Raw genomic sequence first — 20,155 nt, forward strand, 5'->3', positions numbered from 1 at the left:
TATATATCACATACAGCAACATGAAAAATCGGAGAAACGTGCCAAGAGAGTATATTAAATGTATAATATATTAAAATTAAATATTGAGGCAGAAATAATAGAAAATTTCATCTATCTCAAGAATTAAGAAAATATATCGAATTTTAAATAATCAATTTACACCCATGATAGTATAATATTATCAAAATACTATTTCCAAAAACGAAGCTTTTCGATAATCATCAAAAGGCTTAGTCACTTGAATTTAATACATAATAAAAAATTATATAATGAATATTCTGTACCCACTATTTCCGCCAAAAATATTATTCTATATATAAAAAAATAATGAAAGGGCATCTTGCGTGCCGATACAACACACAAGACTAAATACTTACATATTATACTTAATTTACCTTTTACTGTATATCAGATGGAATTCACTATGAAAGCAGCATCACATTCTTGAAAATCTGGCTAGCAAAACTCTCAAAAAGGCAAAATACATTTTTGAAAGCTGCTACATGCCAAAACCATCTTCTAAGTATCACCAGTAGACTTGATATAATCCAAATGTCTAGAAAATTGTTCGTGTTTCACTAGCAGCGCGGAAATTATATCTTTTGTTGTATATCTTCATAAAATGAAGATAATAAAATATCGCGATAAATACGAAAAACACAAATTTAAAAAATTCTCTGAAAAATAAAAATATAAATATAAATTATGTATATACATATTTATTTATTTTTTTTATTAAAAGCAATCATTATGGGGACGTAACAGATTAAGCAATCAAGAAATATTTCAAGAAATATTAGACATATATCATAACTCATTCACTCAGACACATACAAAAAGATCATTTTTCATCAAACGTAACATTCGAATTTTTCACGCATACAGAAAACAGACTCTCACAAAAATATTATGGGAAAATATCTTGATTTCTGCGCGTACCAAGTTTGAGAAGATTATATGAAGAAAAAAAATACCTCAAAATCTTATCAAACTTTCAGAACTGCGAGAAATCAATGTAATTCGATAAATATACAACACATATATCAAGATGAGAAAAATTTTCGGTTAATCTAATAAAAGCAGAAAATCATATATAAAAAATATGGAAAACAATTGCAATTATATGGCAATTTATAATATGCCTTACGAATTATACGGGATTGATTATCAATAATAATCTTACGCGAAACTTACACTATTTATTAAACGTTACCAATACTATACCATCCAGTCAATACATTACCAATCTGACGAATCAAAGTGTCTTGACGTCTTCTCTCGTTCAAAAGCTCAAAATGCGAGACCTTTGAACTCGGAACATCCGTCTTCATCCGAGTCTCTGTAGATAAAAAATGCACATCGCGAATATAAGCTCGGCAGAGCCGAACAAAGAAAAATATCGCGGTTGAAAAAAAAAAAAAAAAACAGAAATGAAAGTACATGCATAAAGAATTGCAAAATGCAAGCTTATCGAGATCCAAAAATCCTAAATTAAGGATATTCGGAAACTCAATTCGACAAGTTTGATTTTTCATATTCATTTCTGAATTTTAAGAAAACATTCAGAAATCAACGGCACAGCATCCTTAGTTGTCTCTTGGATATCCAGACATCTGCTTCTTTTTTCGAGCTTCTTTCTTCTTTTGTTGACAATAATGCTTCGTCAACGGAAAATCTAGAAATGTAACAATGCACAAAAATTGTCAAGCCAAGATGATTGGGAAGTCTTGAAGAGCAGAAAAGATTGCATCTTTTTCGACGTTATCAACTTGAACATTGCAAATAATAGTGCATAATCACGATCTCTAATTTTCCGTAGACGAAAAATAAAATTTGGTACACTCCCGCAGCGCGGTTTCTTCAGATTTCAGAAAACTTACTATTAATAATTCTTGAATATCGAAATCTGAAAAATATTTTTCACTCGATATTCAGAACAATAATAAAGATTTCAGATATCTCGAAGAAACGCAGCTTACATTGGCTGAAAAAAAAAATGTACATTATAACACGATGTTGCATCTTCATAACAATTTGGATTTTTGTTGTTGTTGAGAGTAAGAAAAATTTTCTCTTTTATCGCTACAACAAAAGACAATCCAAAATCGATAGAAAGTATGCACCAAAAAAATACACGTAAATTTATGTTGTGTATTCATTCACATTCTCAAAACATTCAGTCCTCCACTTATACATTCACATCTCTTTCTCATCCGGGCATATAATTCATAAAAAAATCACAAATGAAAAACGATTTTATGCTTGCAAGAAATGATTATAACCATCTTACCAATGATTAAATCCACTGACTCGCACGCACGACTATTTTCATTTGTGAACACTAATCAACATGTTACATATACTGTCATCAAGTAAATATGGAATATGAGTTACGTATACGCGTGTTTAACAAACATGAAGTTTAAGGCGCACATATGCATAAATAACTCGCGTGGAAACGAGATTATATTACGATCAGGTTATTTGTATCTTTATAACCAATACCTCTTCGTCGCATATTACCTTTTTACCTTCATCAGTATTACCCTTTTTTACCTCATCTGAAGCGTCCTTTACCGATACTTTACCAGTGCTGCTGCGATCTTCGATCTTCTCTCTTGCGCGTAGAAAACGCGAAACATGCGTATGCGAGCCTCGTTCCACGTGAAAAAAAGATCACGCGAACGAAAATTAGCTGTGTATCGCAAAATCACGAAAGTAAAGAAGACGTCCATCGTAAAAGAGATGGACAAATATTCGATACATTGAACAACAAAAACGCGCGCGTGAATGTCCGAATTGCTTCAGTCACGCGTTTCTGACATTCAATTGCGTGTTAATCTTTCAAGACTCCACTAACCTTATTCAAAAAATCATCTTGAAAAATTTTAGCTCGAACGATATATTTTCGTTCGAACGAAAATAGCGTGAAAGGATGACTTTTGAATAAAATCATCGCGGATCCAAAGGATTAAACGCGAAAGAAAACGCGATTACCGAAACGCCTTCGCAGCAAAACCTCGCTGACGAAAGCGCGATGACATTCCTCATGGACGTGACCAAACGTGCAAAAGGCACGCTTGTAAGTCTCTTCTCTCTTCTGATATTACCGGATTCTTCTTTCGAGGATCCGGAGAAGCTCTATGCGTCGCTACGATCGAGAAATCGCTCGATCGTAGCCGCTCGACGAGCTTCTCCCTCGCGTTTTCATCTTCGTCCCTAATCTTGAACTCTTCCTTATCATCGTAGCCTAGACACTTTGGGGCGGGTAAGAAAACACAAAGGGAGCAGATATAGAGCAAAATTGTGACATGGCATGGTACAACAATAACAACGAGAGTCGAATAACGAGAAAGTACAATACCATGAACAATAAAATGACAATGATGTAAATGTAAATGTTTATACGTAATCATTATTATATATATATATACAATTATGGGGCAAAAATGAATGCTATAATTTTCTGTCGATAAAATGTACAATACTTAAACTGCTAATCAATATCTTAACTTTTATCTCATGTGGCATCATACACAAATCGAACAATAAAATTCGAAAACTTCTACATATACATAATATATATATATATATATATATATAATAGCGATATCTATATATCGAGTAGAAAAACAGTATTATATAGTGTTAAATATATTATATATATACGAAGTACGTGTATTTATATATTATATGAAATCCCTTCCTTTTTCGGACGCTCTTTCATATGTATACATGCATGCTTAACGCACATATGTATGCACATATGAGAGAATCATAATAGATATATATGTAATAGGGTTAATTAAATATAATTTATGTTTTATGCGTTACAAACAAAGAAGCATTATGTACACTGTTAGTAAAAAAAATAAATAAATATATTGTGTGCAAGCGCGTGCTCGTGCGGGCGGATCCCTCTCTACGGACACGTGTATTCACCAGATTATGTATATATAAAATATCAAACCTCAATTACCACCACCATGCATATGTCGTCGTGTCTATAAAAGAACGCATCGCGCTTGCACACTTTCGCAAAGTTAAGGTGTATAGTTGAACTACCGAAGGAAGCGTGGCATGCAAGACGAGAATTACGCCAAAAAAAAAAAAAAAATATATATATATATGTGTGGCACAAATGGGTTAAAAACTATCGAATACGTTTACACGGAATGGACAAAGAAAGATTATAAATATATACATATATATATGTATATATGTATAAATTGTTCACACATCGTTATATCGTATTGCATGTGCTCTTGGCGCGCGCGCTCGCGCGACCAAGATTTTATGATGTAGAACGTGCTTTTTTTGTTCGTTTTTTTTTTTTACCCAATGTCTTAGATAGCCGCAACCCATCGTTAATATACATATGTGCAATTGGACGCGATGCGATAAATGGATGACAATTAAACGCCGATGGATCTCGTTGGATCTCCTTCCGGCGCCGGTTCCGCGACTTACGATCAGCCGTTAGAGAAATTGCGTAAAGAAGCGCGTGTTTCAAAAAGAGAAAGAAACGAAAAAGACAGGTGTTTATGACAGGGAAAGAAGAGACAGGGCAGAGTCGCGAGGATAATGGAATTCCTCCCCGCTTCTTCGTCGTGCACAGTAGGAGGAAAGAGGATGCGAAACATCCCTCGGAACGCTATTGCAAAGTGAATTCTACTGAGAATTCGCGCACAGCTGACCGTACGTCGACGCAACCGGTGTTTCAATCCGCGATCGATAAAGATATGGGATGTATCGAGTGTCTCGAGACACGTGACACTCCCGAGAGAAATTCCTCCTCCCGAATCGGCTTTTCGCGTGCGCGTCCTCGTCACACATATAATATATCCTTTTTCTCGCACCAACAAAAAAAACACGTCACGGCTACAACTGGCTGATTTTTGTTCTCTTTCATTATATCTCTGGGATCTGAGGGTGACTCTCGTCCCGGATAGGCAAAGGCAAACGCGATCGTTTCACTGTTGCCAGAAGAAAACGGCCGAAGGTTGTCGAAGTTAGCGATATCCACGAAAATAACAATGTCAAGAGACACACATTCGGCAACGTTTCTTCGGACAGGCGTGTGTGTGTGTGTGTGTGCGCGCGCGGCGCGTTTAACTTTACCGTGTCTTGTCGCCGGGAACGCTCTTTTCGTGTTTCCACGACAGAAATTCACGAGAGAGAGAATAAAAAAAAAAAGTACTACGCGCTGCGAATAACGTGGCGCAACTCCGGTCCTAAGATCGCGCACTCGGCGACTCGGCGCCTCGTCACGACCGAACCGCGACTCGAAGGAAGACTTAACGTACGTGAAATATACGGAATGCAAAGCGGTAATCAAAAAGGTGTACGAGAGAGCTTTTGCAATTTGAAACTCCAAAACAAAACGGAAGAAAACGCGTGCTTTCTCGGGACAAATGGAGCCTCAAGACAACGAGATTATTCGCGCGAAAGAAGCGTATTTTTAGTATTTATATTGGCCCCTCTTCCTTTATCCTTCAAAAACGATTCGACTCGGAAACTAGATTCAAGGCAACAAGTCTCTGACGGTGAAAAAAAACGACCTTCGCTATCAATGCGAGCATCTGTCCGATATTTCTTTCTTTCAAGTGGCGCGCGCGATACATGATATCCATGTGTGCGTAAGAAGAAAAATGGAAGATAAAATATTTATTCTCGTCTGATGTGATGAGCTGGCAAAAGAAAGCTCTCGCGATTGTAACAGACACCTGGCGCATAAGAATATCGCGAAAGAAAATTACCGTCGAGTATTATACGTCAGGAACCGCGTCGACCGCGAGGTCTGACGATAAAAATTCGAGCTCTGGATTTAGCAACGCTAGCATTGACAGAGAGGTCGCTCCTCTCTCTCCGAAATTACCTTGCCTCCCACGTTGGATCACCTCGTTAGGGCGATCATGTAACCCTAGAAGACAATTAAAAGAGAAAAAAAAAAAAAAATATTTCACGCGATCGTCCCTTAAAAAACCCTCCTAAGCTAAATTTAACACCTAAAGTTGGTCGTAACTCGATAAAAATTAACTTCTATTCTTTTTGTATTAATCCCCCTTCTCTCTCAATGTGTCCCCCATCTTCATGGTTTTTTCATCGCGCCTTAAAATAATGAGATTATTTTGACGGAAACTGTGAAATCAAATGACCTCGTCAATTGCGTCCATTATAGCTACATAGAAGAATCATGTCTGAGTTTAATATCATCTTCCGATGTTAACAAAGAGACCGCTTGTTACAAATAGTACGGGGAATATTATTTTCGAACCACCGGAATTATATACGACGCTTACTTCTCGAGTCGCAAAAGACGCGGAGTTGGACAGACGATGCGCATGATTTCCGTTTAGCCATCTGGGATGCCGGCATCCGGCCTACATCATCTGCCGCCTAATGTGCAGCTGTCGTAGATTGGCAGATGCAAGCAACGCGACGAGCCCGCAGCTGGCTCGTAGTCTCGACACACGTTGCCAAACTAAGACGGTTGGCAAAAATCCGTTTCATAGTTTCTTCTAGGGCCAACTTCTTCCACGGCGGAAAAAAAAATTATCCTGAACTACTCTCTTAACTCTTATTTTTTCGCTATCTCTATTCAAATCTGTGAGACCTACTTATTTTTTAGATGTGTTCGTATGATACAATATACTTTAGATTCAATGCTAATATATAACTATCGTATAGCTTCGCGAGTTTGTATAAGATAATGAAAAAAAAAGCCGCACAATCGCATCATTTTGCAAATAAATTACTTTATACGAAACTAACGCATGATTTAATAAAGAAACATATTTCTGGATACTTCATGGAAAAAAATCTGTTTTTATATATAATAATTTAAAATACAACTTTTATGTTTGCCAAGAAACCTTCAAATTTTTTTTTCTAAAGTACTGACTTTTACGATTAAAATGCCAAGACAGTATGAGTATTTGATTTTTCCGCCCGGATATATTAAAGTCAAAATAATTTTGATATTATTGTATTTCTTATTTTTTATCAGATTGGTTCATTTACCAAAATATCACTCGGTACATATATAGAAAGTTCTCTTATATCTCGCAAAGAAACGGTCGCATATCGAAATCATTTTTCAATACTACTGTCATTTTATTGTTATGTAATATATACTATCGCCTTGATACGGTTCATCGCTCCTATACGCGAGGATGACAAATCTGGGTCATCAATATAAATCACGATGGATGGTTTTATATTGTTATCTATAGTCTTATCTCCGTGAACAAAAAACATTTATATCAATGTGTAACAAAAGTATTGCGCGAAATTACCTCCTAATCTCTTACCTAATAATCTCAATTTTTTAGTCGCCTAATTGTGATAAAACGCGATGTCCTACATTATTTCTTCTAAAATTTCTCTGTATTATCAGATAGTTTTCTTTAATAAAATCATATTATATTTGATTTCCGATTACTGTCCGATTCTGATCAAATCTGTTTTTTAATTCTTAATCAAACTTATAATATTTCTACATCATATCGTAATTGATAGTATTTACTTTTTTTCTCAAATATTCTTTATCCTATATGGAAATTGCGTAACTATACCTAATCCGTTTAAGTTTTAGACACGGAAGACTTTTCTAATTATTTCCGGATTTGATTTAATTTAAAATTTGTGATAGTAATGAAAAGCAGTTCTTTGCTAACGTTCGTGATTTTGACTTTCCGACTGTTTGAAGTCCGGCATCAAGCATATGTTGATGTAATGAACTAAGGATAAACATGTATATATTTTCTACATGATGTCGATCAAAGGCAATACCGTTCCTCTAACTTGCTCCCTCATTTCTTTCATCATTTCTTTCATCATTATTTTTCTAGAAATCGCTACGCATTTGAGATTCCTTATCACATATATTCTAAGTCCTATAACGCCTCAAGGCCAATAAATGTTTGCAGAAATGTTTTTCGACCAAATACGTACAAATATACACGTGCCTATACGATATGTAAATGTTTACGAGTAGCTTTATGCCCATAGTTGCCATATATGATTTTTATCATCCAGAAATGTTTTGATGGAAACATTCGAGTAATAATATGTAATTTTCAAATAATTGTGATTATTCTGCGCGATCTCGGATTTAATTGGATATAAAGTAAATCGTAAAAGACAATAATGGAAAATGGATTGAATCTCATCAGGACAAAGTAAGCGAAAATATCCTTGTCCTTCTTTGATATTCCATGTAATTTCTATATAATTCTATCTTCTAATTGATTCTAATATAGGCCCTCAAAAATCGAGCTTGATGAAAAAGTGGCTTATATCTTCCATAAATTACCGCGAATTCGTTATCGCACGCGATGTCACGCTATTGATAAATATGCCGAAAAAATCGAGTTCAAACTATATAGCAAGCAACGCTAAAAATTTATGTGATAATCTAATTCCATAGTCGAGCGGCTTAAATAGAACGGCCACTTCGCGTTGTCCGAGGATCAGCGTAAAACGATCGACGAATGCAGCTAACGCCGCCGAAATATAGCACGCTGAGATTCTTGTGCAGCATCAAATTTCTCAAAGAGCATAAAATTAGCCGATTGGAGTCGAGACGACAAGACTGTCGACTCACACACACCAATGATGCACGAGATCCCGTTATATTCCTATCCGTCGAGAAATTCTCACGTTGCCTCGGCTTCTATTTCCCGTAGCAACAAGGAAATAACGTTAACCGGATGCGCACCGAAAATTTTTCCATCGCTTAAATTCGCTGAGCTACAACTTTCCGCTTTACAAACGAGATTCGAATACAAAATAGCGAGTTTAAGTTTCAAGGTTCGCCGTTTTATGAGAACGTAAAAACAATCGTCGAATACATTTCTATCCTTAGATTTAATCACGCGATATTAGTCAACTTTGTAAAAATTCATAAATGTGAACGAAATAAATCGGTTACGAAGATGGAGACAATCGAGAGAGTTCTATCTACTCATCTACCTACTGATTTTTATACCCACACGTTTCAAACTATTCCGTCTTTAATTATTTTCAACAATTTTTATTATCCTTAACCGCATATCAATTATATTATTATTCAAGTGTCGTATTGCATTCATAAGAGATCGAAAGTTTAAAAAATCGCGAATAATCGGTAGTCCACGCTGCTTTATGCGAATCGATTTAACTAATAAATTAATTAATAAAAAATTTTATTATGTGTGTCGATTCTTATATTTTGCCTCCTTTGCTCTCTCTCTCTCTCTCTCTCTCTTTTCAGAATTCTTTCGCTGTGAACGCATTTAAAAATAAAAAATGATGAAAAATTTTTCGCCCGATCGGAGGAGGGAGTTGTATATGTATTACTACTATCTGTTATGTTAACAATACTATTATTGTGTCCCGCAACGTTGCCTATCATCGGGAAATAAGATTCAGCTAGCTATTAATCATCTAGTTTTCTTATGGCGCGAAATTGACACGAGATTGAATCTCGTGTGACCCCGGGTCGATTGCGGGCAGTCCTCTTTGCTGTCGTACTCCTTTCGGAGGAGAGAGAGGCCACAGCGTTACGCGTTGCGAGGCTAACGAGGACGAGTCGACGTCACAAAACGAATACCGTATACCAATTATAGAAAATCGATGCAGATGTAATAAAAAAAGGCTCGCGCGCGCACGCGGCTCGTCTTACGTCAGACCTCGCGTCGCGACGCTACATTAAGAAAGGAAAAAGATAGAAAGAGGTATACACAAAGAACTTAAGAATTTAACGGAAAAGCTCTACATGCCCTGATAGAAAATAAAAAGCTCTTTCAGAGACCGTGCTACACTTGAACGTACCGGAATCTAGGTTGAACCACGTTATCGACAGCGAAAGAAAAATAAGCTCCGTCCCACCTGCGCAATAGGCACATATAATTACGCGCGCGCGCACACACATACACACACACATGCGTGTTACTCGCTTGTGTACACGTCATTGAAATTTTTTAGAAGCGTACTCGCTTGTGAATGAGCCATTGTCGGTTTCCGCCATATTAAAAAGATACATATCATCGTTCGAAATTTTCCACGTTCTCGAGAGCTCATTCAAAGAAGTACGCGCGTATTATACTCGACTAATTATAAATTTGTTTCAAATTTGCATTTCACCATTGTGGAAACTATTCTCACGTTGAGATGTTCGCTAACAAACGTGCTCCAAGTTCTAGCGAGTTGGGCCAATTACGAGTGCCTATTGTTACGGGGGTTGGAGACAATTGGAAAATGGCGAGGATGAGCCTACCTTGTGAGTCGCGTTGCTGTTGTGCGGTGGCCTCCTGAGGTGTTAGAAACATCTCATCTGTCGCCCCGGTAGCCCCTGCTCCTGTCAACGTGCCCACGACACCCCCCGCGTTACTTCTGTCACCAGTAACATGCCACGCGCCAATACCTGCTAAAATAAAGGGCAACCATACTTCGATAAGTGTCATTGTGAAGTTGAATATTTGTTCGTTACGCGATACGATACCGTTATGCCAGAAAAATGTATAATTATATAAAAAAAACCGTAAATGAGAACCCGCTTTGTCATGTTCCAAATTTGCGATCAAATAATAAAACAAAAATTAAAATTAGTTGTGAATCATTTGAAATCCTTATTTAAGAATATCAAATGATTTAAAATTAACGCATCCATGAAAGAATATTACATTCTAGGAATATATATGAAGGGTACTTTATTCACATAAACTCTTTTAAAGGGGAACAAAAATATTTTAGGACACATATGTAAGACCGACCAAGAAATTACGCAGCGAAACACAGGGCTTCACAATCGGAAAATCGCACAATGTTCCCTTATACAGTGGGAGTGCTTAAGATACATTTATATTATACAATACACTCCTAATCGTCCCTTTATATTCACGGTTCGTTACAACAAGTAATATTTGGCAAATTATGCGGAATAACATACACATCCGTCCCGCAGTTTGTCATATTCGCGCACATACTCGCATACGTATAGGTCGCAATCACACAAATTTTAAACAATCTACACTTAGTCTACATGTAACACTTAAGAAACAGATAAATACTACTGATAGTTTGACTATTTAAAATTCAAATACTTTGTATGTGTCGCTTGCCTTACTTCGACTCGCAGATATCTTTGTATTATTATTAAAACAATCCAGTTTGGAAGTGATTCTTGTCGGTGAGTTTCGATTTCAGAATAGATTTAACGTCAAAATGCGAATATATCTTTGTATTATTATTAAAACAACAATCCAGTTTGGAAGTGATTCTTGTCGGTGAGTTTCGATTTCAGAATAGATTTAACGTCAAAATGCGAATAAAGGAGAAATATCTGTTAGCAAATGTGCATATATTCTATAAAGCATGTTCGATTTGAGCGAACGATCTAAGAATATCCCGGATTTATATCAGTCTCCAATGTTTTGAACAAAATTATACAACGACTATTAATACTGACAATCTTGGCTGATCGGACTCAACGTAGAAGAGTGTGGTGCGTGTGACACTACAATACTCGCGTGCGTACACACGCGCACACTAAGTCTGTCTAGGCTGGACCGGGGTACTAGCAGGTTGCTGCCTCCATCTCCTCCTGACGACGTTCAATTTTTTCAAATAGAACTGCAGTGTTGAGCGATTAATGCCGTACATCTCGGATGCCTGAGTGGTGCTAACACCCTGTTGCAATATTGCCTCCAGGGACATTTTAACCGAGTCTAAGCTATACTTTCTGCCCTGCTTACTTGCCAGTGATTTAAGCAACGCGCCTACGTCAACGTCCGGGAGCGGCCGCCTCATGTTTGGCACTTTTTTACATTCGAGGAAATGGGAAGCCCATAGGGCACCACCATCACCACTACCCAAATTCCCTCTCGACCGAGACCGCGCTCCCGCCCCCCCACCTGCAACGAGGAAACCCAAGCTAGTGTCGGCCAATTTGTTACACGGCCCGCTTTAACAGATAACAAACAAAAGAACGAAACGACTTCGCGACACCAAAACTATTCATTCGTTCAACACATAAGCCCGTCCCTATTTACGAGTAAGCGAGAAACACTTATCACGACCGGCAATATCACGACCCCTGTTCAAGAATCACTTTCCAATCACTATATTAGACGTCAAGCTCCGCTTCGATCCAAAGAAGTCTTTTGGATCGAAGATTCGCTACTGTCGTTGACTCTCTCCAGAGCATGAAATTTCATATAGAATGGAATTATCCGCTGTATGTATATTCTCCATACTCTTAGACGCGACACGCAGTTTAGCAATGCGTAAGTTTAAAGGCATGTCATTGCAATTTGTATTGTCTAATTGAGATAAATAAACCCTGTATTCCGCTACGATAAAACCAAAAATTGTAATAATGAATAATTGTAATAATGAAAATAATTGTACTTACCGGGGTGTTGGGTGGGGTCGTGGGACGGTCCAGCTCGATTGTTGTCCTGCTCCATATCATTTAGATCGTTCATATCGTCGTCCAGCGTCAGGTCTTCGACGCACTCCTCAGATTCCTCTAGGTATTCAGACTTTGGCTCGATGAGATTATCGTTTGGCTCGGGCTTTTCAAGTGGCAGCTACAGAATATTAAAACGTATTAAGAGTCGTGGATATCGAAAGAACCCTTTTACATAAGAAATTAAGTCACAACATAAAGAGGAAAAAAAAACATGTTTCGCACCGTTTCCACACTGCGATGTATATGACCAAAGCAGTAGGACAAAGCACGAATTTTTCTTTACCAACGAAGCGAAAGAAACAGCGCTTTTGGCGACAGCCTCTACTAGAACGTTGGCACGCGTGTATGAGAAAAAAAGAAAAACAGAAGAACTCGCAACACTTTACCTGTAACATCTCGTCGGCGGGTTTCGTCAACTGCGTCATCAAAGCTGACCTGCCGAGAGAGTCAGTCGAATCTGCGTGCACTTTCTCGTCTGCCACGGGCGTGATTCCAAGCGCCGGTACACCCATTTGTTGAGGCATGTCACTGGAATTCGATGCATCTTGCATCTCTATCGTACTATCTTCGCCCAAACTTCCTCTTCGAAACCTCTTTCTTTTTCTTGTTGTTGGACTTTGTGAGCCTTCTCTGTATGATAGAAAAAAGCAAGCAATTTTTACCAATACTTCCAAAACGGAAAAATTATATTCTGATATGAAAATTATAATATAATAAAAAACTTTTCTTTCTTGAAATACTCACCTCGAGCAGAGCCTCTTCGGCCCTTGAGGACTAGCCGTATCCTCTGGTATATCCCCCACAGGACCTTGCGCCATACTCTGCCTAGGAACTTTATTCTTTTCTATCGTTAGACCGGAAGACGCGTGTGGAATGTCTAACGATGGTGAAACGCGCGCTATCGGTTGTGAGACGGTTTTCTGTGGTCTGGATTCCGTCTTACTACTACCAGCAGTTTTACTTTCCGAAAGGCCCTTAATTTGCAAAGATTCAGCGGCTTTGAGGAGTGCTGCCAATTGGTCTTGGGAAATGTTGACTTCCCCCCTATACATATAGTCCATCATCGCCTTAAGTTCCTTGAATTTAACATCCTTGAGTATGAAGACTGGGTGCTTGTCATAGTGTTCGCTGAGGAGGCACTATAACATAAAAGTACATATTCTTTCAAACAAACAATACTCATTATACAAGTATGTATATAATAATTCATTTTCCAAATTTGTAGTTTTAGATCAATGTTGCCCCCGTAACTTTTTGTATTTTAAGACAAATATGCAAACACAAATGTAAACACTTTGAATAAAATTGACATATTATAAGCCAAATAAAGTTCATATTATAAACCAAATAATTTATTTAGAAAAAAGCCTCAGTCTCATACATTTATATCATACAATTAGAATATAAAAAACTCTAGAATATAAAGTATCTCAGAAATTGTAGATTCGAGTACATTATTCATTTTCATGATATTCAATTACTGCAATAGCATCTCTGCATCCCCACCCCCATATCAGGATAAAATCCCAGGGCAAGTGCCCTGGAAATCAGCCATCTTGCTTTCCCTGTATTGATCAAGAGGAAACCTAGGAGGGGGCTACACAGGCTTTTGCTCCCCACCCTGCACATTATACACTCCTGCCCAGGCAACAAGCACGGCCATCTTGTTTCAACTTGAGACTCTTTCTCTCCCTCTCCCTTCGCTTCTGAACAATCTATCTCTCTCCCTACCAACGTATTTCGTATTGATCTAACCCAACGGTGCCAACGGGACAAAGAAGCAACCGGAAAAGCTTCATGGCACAAAATTATAATTAGTTAGATGCACAATTATCTTATATCATAGTTCTCTCAATTTTAAATCACGTTCTCATTAACAAGTAATAAAATTCTCAACAAGCATGATTTTTAATAAAACCATAAACATTGCTATTTAAACTATTGCACTGTATCTCTATCATCAGATACAAATATTATTTCACAATTAACTATTATGACAAAGAAGAACAAACAAAAACAAGCAAAATTTTGCTATAAATTATATAAAGTAACAATCCAGATTAATATATAAAATATGAAAGAGAGACACTTCATAGTTGACATTTTTGAAAATTGTATAACCTTTTTAAAACTATACTCTAGGAAATAAGACTGATGTATCGTAGGATTAGATAATGATAAACATAACATTTCACTCACCTCAAAGTATGGACTGCACGCGGAGAGGACGACTTTGTGGGCCTTGAGAGTTTTCCCCTCCGCTGCCAAGGTGCAGTCGACCAGCGTTCCGCTTTCGAGGAGTGTGTCGAAGTTTTGTATGAGCGTACTTTGGTGGTTGTTCCACCTGAGACAGAACTGCTGGTCGTCCTCCATGGTAGTTCTGGCTTAGTTTCCTCGTTTCTGCACAGATGCAAAAAAAAACAGGCAAGATTGCCGATAAACGAATAAACTAACAAGCGGAACAAATCAACGATCGAACAAGAACCGGATAACATACGAGTACGAAATGGGGTTGTTCTCTCTCTCCTCCTGTTCCTTACGTGCTATCGATCGACCGACGGACCCGACGCTATCTCGTCCTCCCGCGACCGATTATTATCGTGCACATCGAGCCGGACGACGTACCCGCGAAAGTACGCCTTTCGACTTTCGTTCCAGTTAGACAATCTTGTCCTTCCCTCTCCCGTTCTTCCTCCTTTTCGCACGCGGCTCTCGCGGGAGGACGACGGAGGCGAAAGCTCCGCAACGAAGCGCCGAAGCTTCCAAAATGGCCGTGTGCTATGCAAGCGCGTCGGTCAGATCGCTCTTCTGGCCTTTGTGCGTGTCTCGTAACGGTAACGGACTGCTACTTGGTGGGGATGATGCAGGAGGACGCGCAAGCACCGCGCACGCGCAGCTGCGACGTCCGGGCTGCGCGCACAACTTGCGCAACTGCGGAGGCTCCTGGGACTCAGGGGCGGCTACTGTTGGCACGGCTGGACTCTCTCTCTTGTCCAGACCCGAAAATTTTATCGTAGAAAAAAAATGTCTCGTACGCGAATTTCTAATGCACCGGAAATCGTAAAAGCGCAATGTTAATAATAAAAGCATAGCTCGTAAAAGTATAATTTAAAGAAGAAGAAAAAAAAAAAAAAAAAAGATTTCGTAAAAAATATACCAAAAATATGTACTTGAATGCAGCTAACGCGTTATAGCAACAGCTTGACAATCTTACAAAACTTTTCACCGTAAGAAACGATTGAGTAAATCACGATTTACGATCGTTCCGCGCATTTTCATCATGACGTGTCAGCGATTCTCGCGTCACCGCCCGAGATGCGGTAAATAAAATCGAAACAGGTCTAACTCGATTTACGTCAGCGCACGATTTATATTAGCAGCGGGTAATAAATACGGAAAATCGATCACGCAGTTCGCGACCGGGTGGGGAAGAACTGGACGTGCCTGCAGCAGGGGGAATTAAGCGAAGTACGCAGTCGCGGAGTACCGCGACATAGCCATCGTGAGAGAGAAAGAGAGAGAAACAGAGCCATCTCTTCTCGGCCTACATGCGATTGCATAATCTATTTATATTGTTATCTCGCGCAAGAGAGCGCGTTACGTCAGACGATGTATCGAGCGAACGGCAACGTGTATGCGCACGAAACAAATTGTTGACAGATAATTTTCCGATCGTGTATATATACAGGTATATTCCGATATACACGGCCAGTATTGAAAATCTATAGTTCACATTACATATATTGTAGTTTTTCTGTACACAGACAGTGTATTTATATTGGAACATAGCCTTTATCTTACACGCTCGCGGGAATACACACAAACACACACTAGGTTTGTTTGTAGCTAAACTTCCCGCACTAACATATACTAAAAACGAGAGATAGATATATCTACTTAAAAGTTAAGAGAAGAGAGGAAAAACAAAACGTTAAATGTTCAGCTACAAAAGAACGAAGCTATTGTCAATAATAGAGCGAAAGATAAGACGACGCGCGAAAAAATGCGGGGGATAGGGGGGGGGGAATCGTTGTGCGACGCCGCGAGACGCCTCTCTTGCCCCTCGACGTCCCTGGAAATCGCGTCGAAGCGAAAGACGTGAATCACAATATGGCGGTTGGCGAGGTCGTGCCCGGGACAAAATGGCGACGAGTGAAAAGCTCGCGGAGGAAAACCACGGCGATCGATCTCGGCGACGCGCGCGCGCGCACGCCCGCGGATTCTCACGTCGACCGAATTCCCCGCGTTCATGCGTCGCGTCTGGACAAGAGCACACTGAAATCGCAAACGGCCGCTAATTCACGCGGGAAATTCGCATACCATTTCCATCAAACGACGACGACGGCTATAAGAATATCGCGACGACGCAACGTTTCCTATCTCTCCAAAACATTCGCCATCTCGTGGAACCGCCCGCCGCGCCATATCACCCGCATATCTCGCGCAATCTTTCCAAAACGCGTACCGTATATAAGAGAGACAGAGAACCGCGCACGATTAAGTAATACCGAGCCCACTCACCTAATAAGGAAGATATAAAAGAATCTAATATCACAGCAATGGAGTCGGTGAAAAGTAAAACAGCGTGACAACGTCCAGACCCGGCGTCCGCCTCGTGCGCTGCCCTTTTCAACTATGGCGTAGCTCAACGCCTTCTAGCTCTGCTGCCTCGGACCGCCGTCGGAGGGCGCAGGCGTCTACGCAAACGGGAGCGAGACGCGTCCCGGAACGAGCAAGAAGGAAAAACAGGAAAACGGCGCGCGCATGCGTGCCGCACGAAAATATTGCGACGTGATTGAGAATAGCATTGAAACGCAGGAGAAGCCGAAACGCGTATATGTGTTGGTCGGCGTCAAAATTATTTCTTTTCTGGCTCTAGGAATGCACCTGATATTACAAAAAGGAACATTGTTTCGTATAAGAATTTTGTAGAAGAAATTTCTAGAGTATTTCTTTAGAGATTCTTGATACTAAATTAATTCTTCTATTGGATATCGGATGCGTTGCAAGTGATTGCGGAAAAAAAAATCTCGATTATAATGCCTATCAAATGAATTATCAATATTATATTTTGTCACAGCAATTTCTCTACAAATCAATTTTATTTAAAAAAAAAAATCGAAATTTATAACTTAGAAATTTACTTAAAATAAAATTAATGTAAGAATTTATAATCATCCTTGATTTAACTTTGTCATGGTGAGATTGCAATTTCGCTATTTTTAAAACTACCTTTTATTTATGCTAATGATTCTTGTACACAACATATGGCAATGCATTAGACTTTATTACTGTACGTAATGAAAAAACAACACGGTAAACAATCATCTTCCAATCTAATATTTTTAAATAAGCGAAAAATTAATTGACCAATATATATTTACAAGGAAATCATTTATTAATTAAAAATTTGCACTAATAATATATCAAAGTTACGTAGCTTTCCGTTACGGTTTTATAAATTCCATAATTGGACAATTGATAATTATGAAGATCGAGTCACAAATGAAAATAATGTATATTAAATCCAGTTACACACATTTCTTATGTGCGAAGACATCTTATGTGATTCTATCTTGATTATGCTTTCTATCCGCTAACTGTTCAGATTGAAAAAAAGCTATTCATTCTCCAGATGTAAGAGAGAATGATTCTAAAATAAATAAAAAATAAATTCAGAAAAGAATGATCCGTAATTCTAAATATTTTATTTATATTTTATATATATTTATATTTCTCTCATCTCTATTATAATAATTTATATAATCATAACATGTGCAAAAAAAGTTTGGAAATTAGTTGTCTCGAAACGAGATGACATTTCTATTAATATATATATATAACATTCATTGTTTTTATTTTCTTACGAAACAGCTTGTGATTCCGTTTTACCCGTGAAGTGATATCATTTATTTCACATTGCTTACTTAATCTGAAGAATAAATAAAGGCAGGTCGGAATCTGATGATGCAATAAATGTATGTAATTCTAAGACCAATCGTCATCGATGCTTATCGCATTCCGGTGATCAAAACAAACAATTATGCTTGGCGATTGAGTCAAGTTTATTTCTACAAAGTCTCACCGTTAAACGGCTCATTAAAATTCGTCGTTAAAACGATTTCGCGTGCTGGCACGATTATGTTAATATCTAGAAATTTCACGTCGAATAATCATGGCGGACGTTCTCCGATTTTTCATCTCGCGTTATGCATTTAACAAGCGTCATGGCCGACGCTTTCCCGAATCTCTCTTACACGCGACCTCGATCACCTTTCTATTAGTAGCAATCGTTCATTCGACAAAATGCAATATCTCGTATATGCGATAACACAGTTGTATAAAATACAGCCACGAATTAGGGGCGAATGATATATAACAAACAGTACTGCGGTGCGACGCGACCGCAGTAATCCAGCACGCGATAATAAGGATTACGTTATGTAACAAAAACCGATAAATTCCCCTCTCGTATCGCACCAGTTTCTCATTGCTCGATAAAAAAAAAAAAAAAAAAAAAAACCGCCGAGAAATTACCGTGAAATACGCATATGATCAATCGCACTTGCCTCGCTAAGCGCGATATTCGCGTCCGCTTTAAATTTGCCGAGCTGTATTTATATAAATATATACTTATGCGATATACACAGTGTCGCGCGCTCAGACTTTAATCTAAATCACGAATGTAAATCCGTATTTCGTCCATTTTAAATTTCATATCGGTTATCGTCGTATCGCGTAACACGAAGATTGTAAATTTAACCGAAGCTTCGCTTTAAACGCGCTGCTCGAAATCCAAGTCGCGGAAGCGACCGAGAGCACCATTTTTACTAGACGATAACCCGTTTAAAGTACAATAACCTCTGTCCGTCGTTGTTTCTCATTCGACGGCTTACACCGTCCCAAGCTTACATATAGATCTCCCGATTCCCCGCGCGTTTCTTCCTAACACGTTCCGAGGGACGCGCGGCGCGCGACGATTTTCGCCGGGAGCGAACGTCGTCGCAGAAACTGGACCGCGTCGTCACCGCTCGACGTCACGAGCCGGCCTAAAAACACGTTCTGGTACGCGTAACGTAATGGCCGACCTCGCCGTTCTCGCGCGAGACAAAATGGCGAAAAATCGTCGAAAAAGCTCGGGAAAACTCGTTCGGGGCGATTACGGCGAATTTAGTCCGACGATATTTCGCGCCTTCTTACGCGCGCGACTTTTCCCCCTTCGATGTACAAACGCGAGAACGCGAGAACACGGCATGGCGGGCAGAGCGCGACCCGATTTTCCGCCCAACTTTTCACCGGGCAACGGATGATACTCGGAATCTCTCGCGGTTTTCGTAAACGGCTTGTAACGACGCGTGAAGCAAGGGAGAGGAGAGCGAGCGCTAGTTCCTTCTACTCACCTAAATATTGGCACAGTCTAAATATCACAAGAGGACGAACTTGGGGAAACTACGCGTCCACTCCTCAGCGCGCACTATCCGAGCGTCATGGGTCCTTTTTACACAATGGCCGTGGCCGCGCTACGCGGTTTCGATCGATGGAGTTTCTGCGGGAAGATAACGCCAGACACACGGAAACGGCTCGCCCCGTCGCAGCGCCCCCAGACGCGGCGCAGAACGTACCAACGCGCCTTCTGCGCATCGAGGGAACGCGAAAGTGGGAGCGAAAGGAGAGCGACGCAGGATCGTCGCGAAGCTG

At 39.2% G+C, this 20,155-nt stretch overlaps 1 protein-coding gene across 50 annotated transcripts in view; it reads right to left on the reverse strand.

The window, feature by feature from the left end:
• The window catches only part of LOC115234691 (longitudinals lacking protein-like), a 272,992-nt gene extending 252,976 nt beyond the window's left edge, over nucleotides 1-20,016 (reverse strand). For 46 of the 50 annotated variants that reach the window (XR_003883949.1, XM_029805939.1, XM_029805938.1 and 43 more), the window contains exons 1-6: nucleotides 19,858-20,016; nucleotides 14,657-14,857; nucleotides 13,202-13,596; nucleotides 12,844-13,087; nucleotides 12,398-12,575; nucleotides 10,262-10,411 (exon numbers count right to left, since the gene is read on the reverse strand). Coding sequence is in view for 49 of the 50 variants with exons in the window: in XM_029805939.1 (XP_029661799.1) it covers nucleotides 10,262-10,411; nucleotides 12,398-12,575; nucleotides 12,844-13,087; nucleotides 13,202-13,596; nucleotides 14,657-14,830 (1,141 nt within the window). In the remaining variant the exon portion in view is untranslated. Of the gene's footprint in view, nucleotides 1-10,261; nucleotides 10,412-11,246; nucleotides 11,898-12,397; nucleotides 12,576-12,843; nucleotides 13,088-13,201; nucleotides 13,597-14,656; nucleotides 14,858-14,954; nucleotides 15,501-16,978; nucleotides 17,123-19,857 lie in introns of those variants that run through there. The other 4 variants (XM_029805935.1, XM_029805933.1, XM_029805934.1 and 1 more) reach the window with 4 other exon arrangements.
• Nucleotides 20,017-20,155: the final 139 nt, after the last annotated feature.

This window comes from Formica exsecta, unplaced genomic scaffold (assembly GCF_003651465.1).
Source record: "Formica exsecta isolate Colony F162 unplaced genomic scaffold, ASM365146v1 scaffold201, whole genome shotgun sequence".
NCBI classification, from domain to species: Eukaryota; Metazoa; Arthropoda; class Insecta; order Hymenoptera; family Formicidae; genus Formica; species Formica exsecta.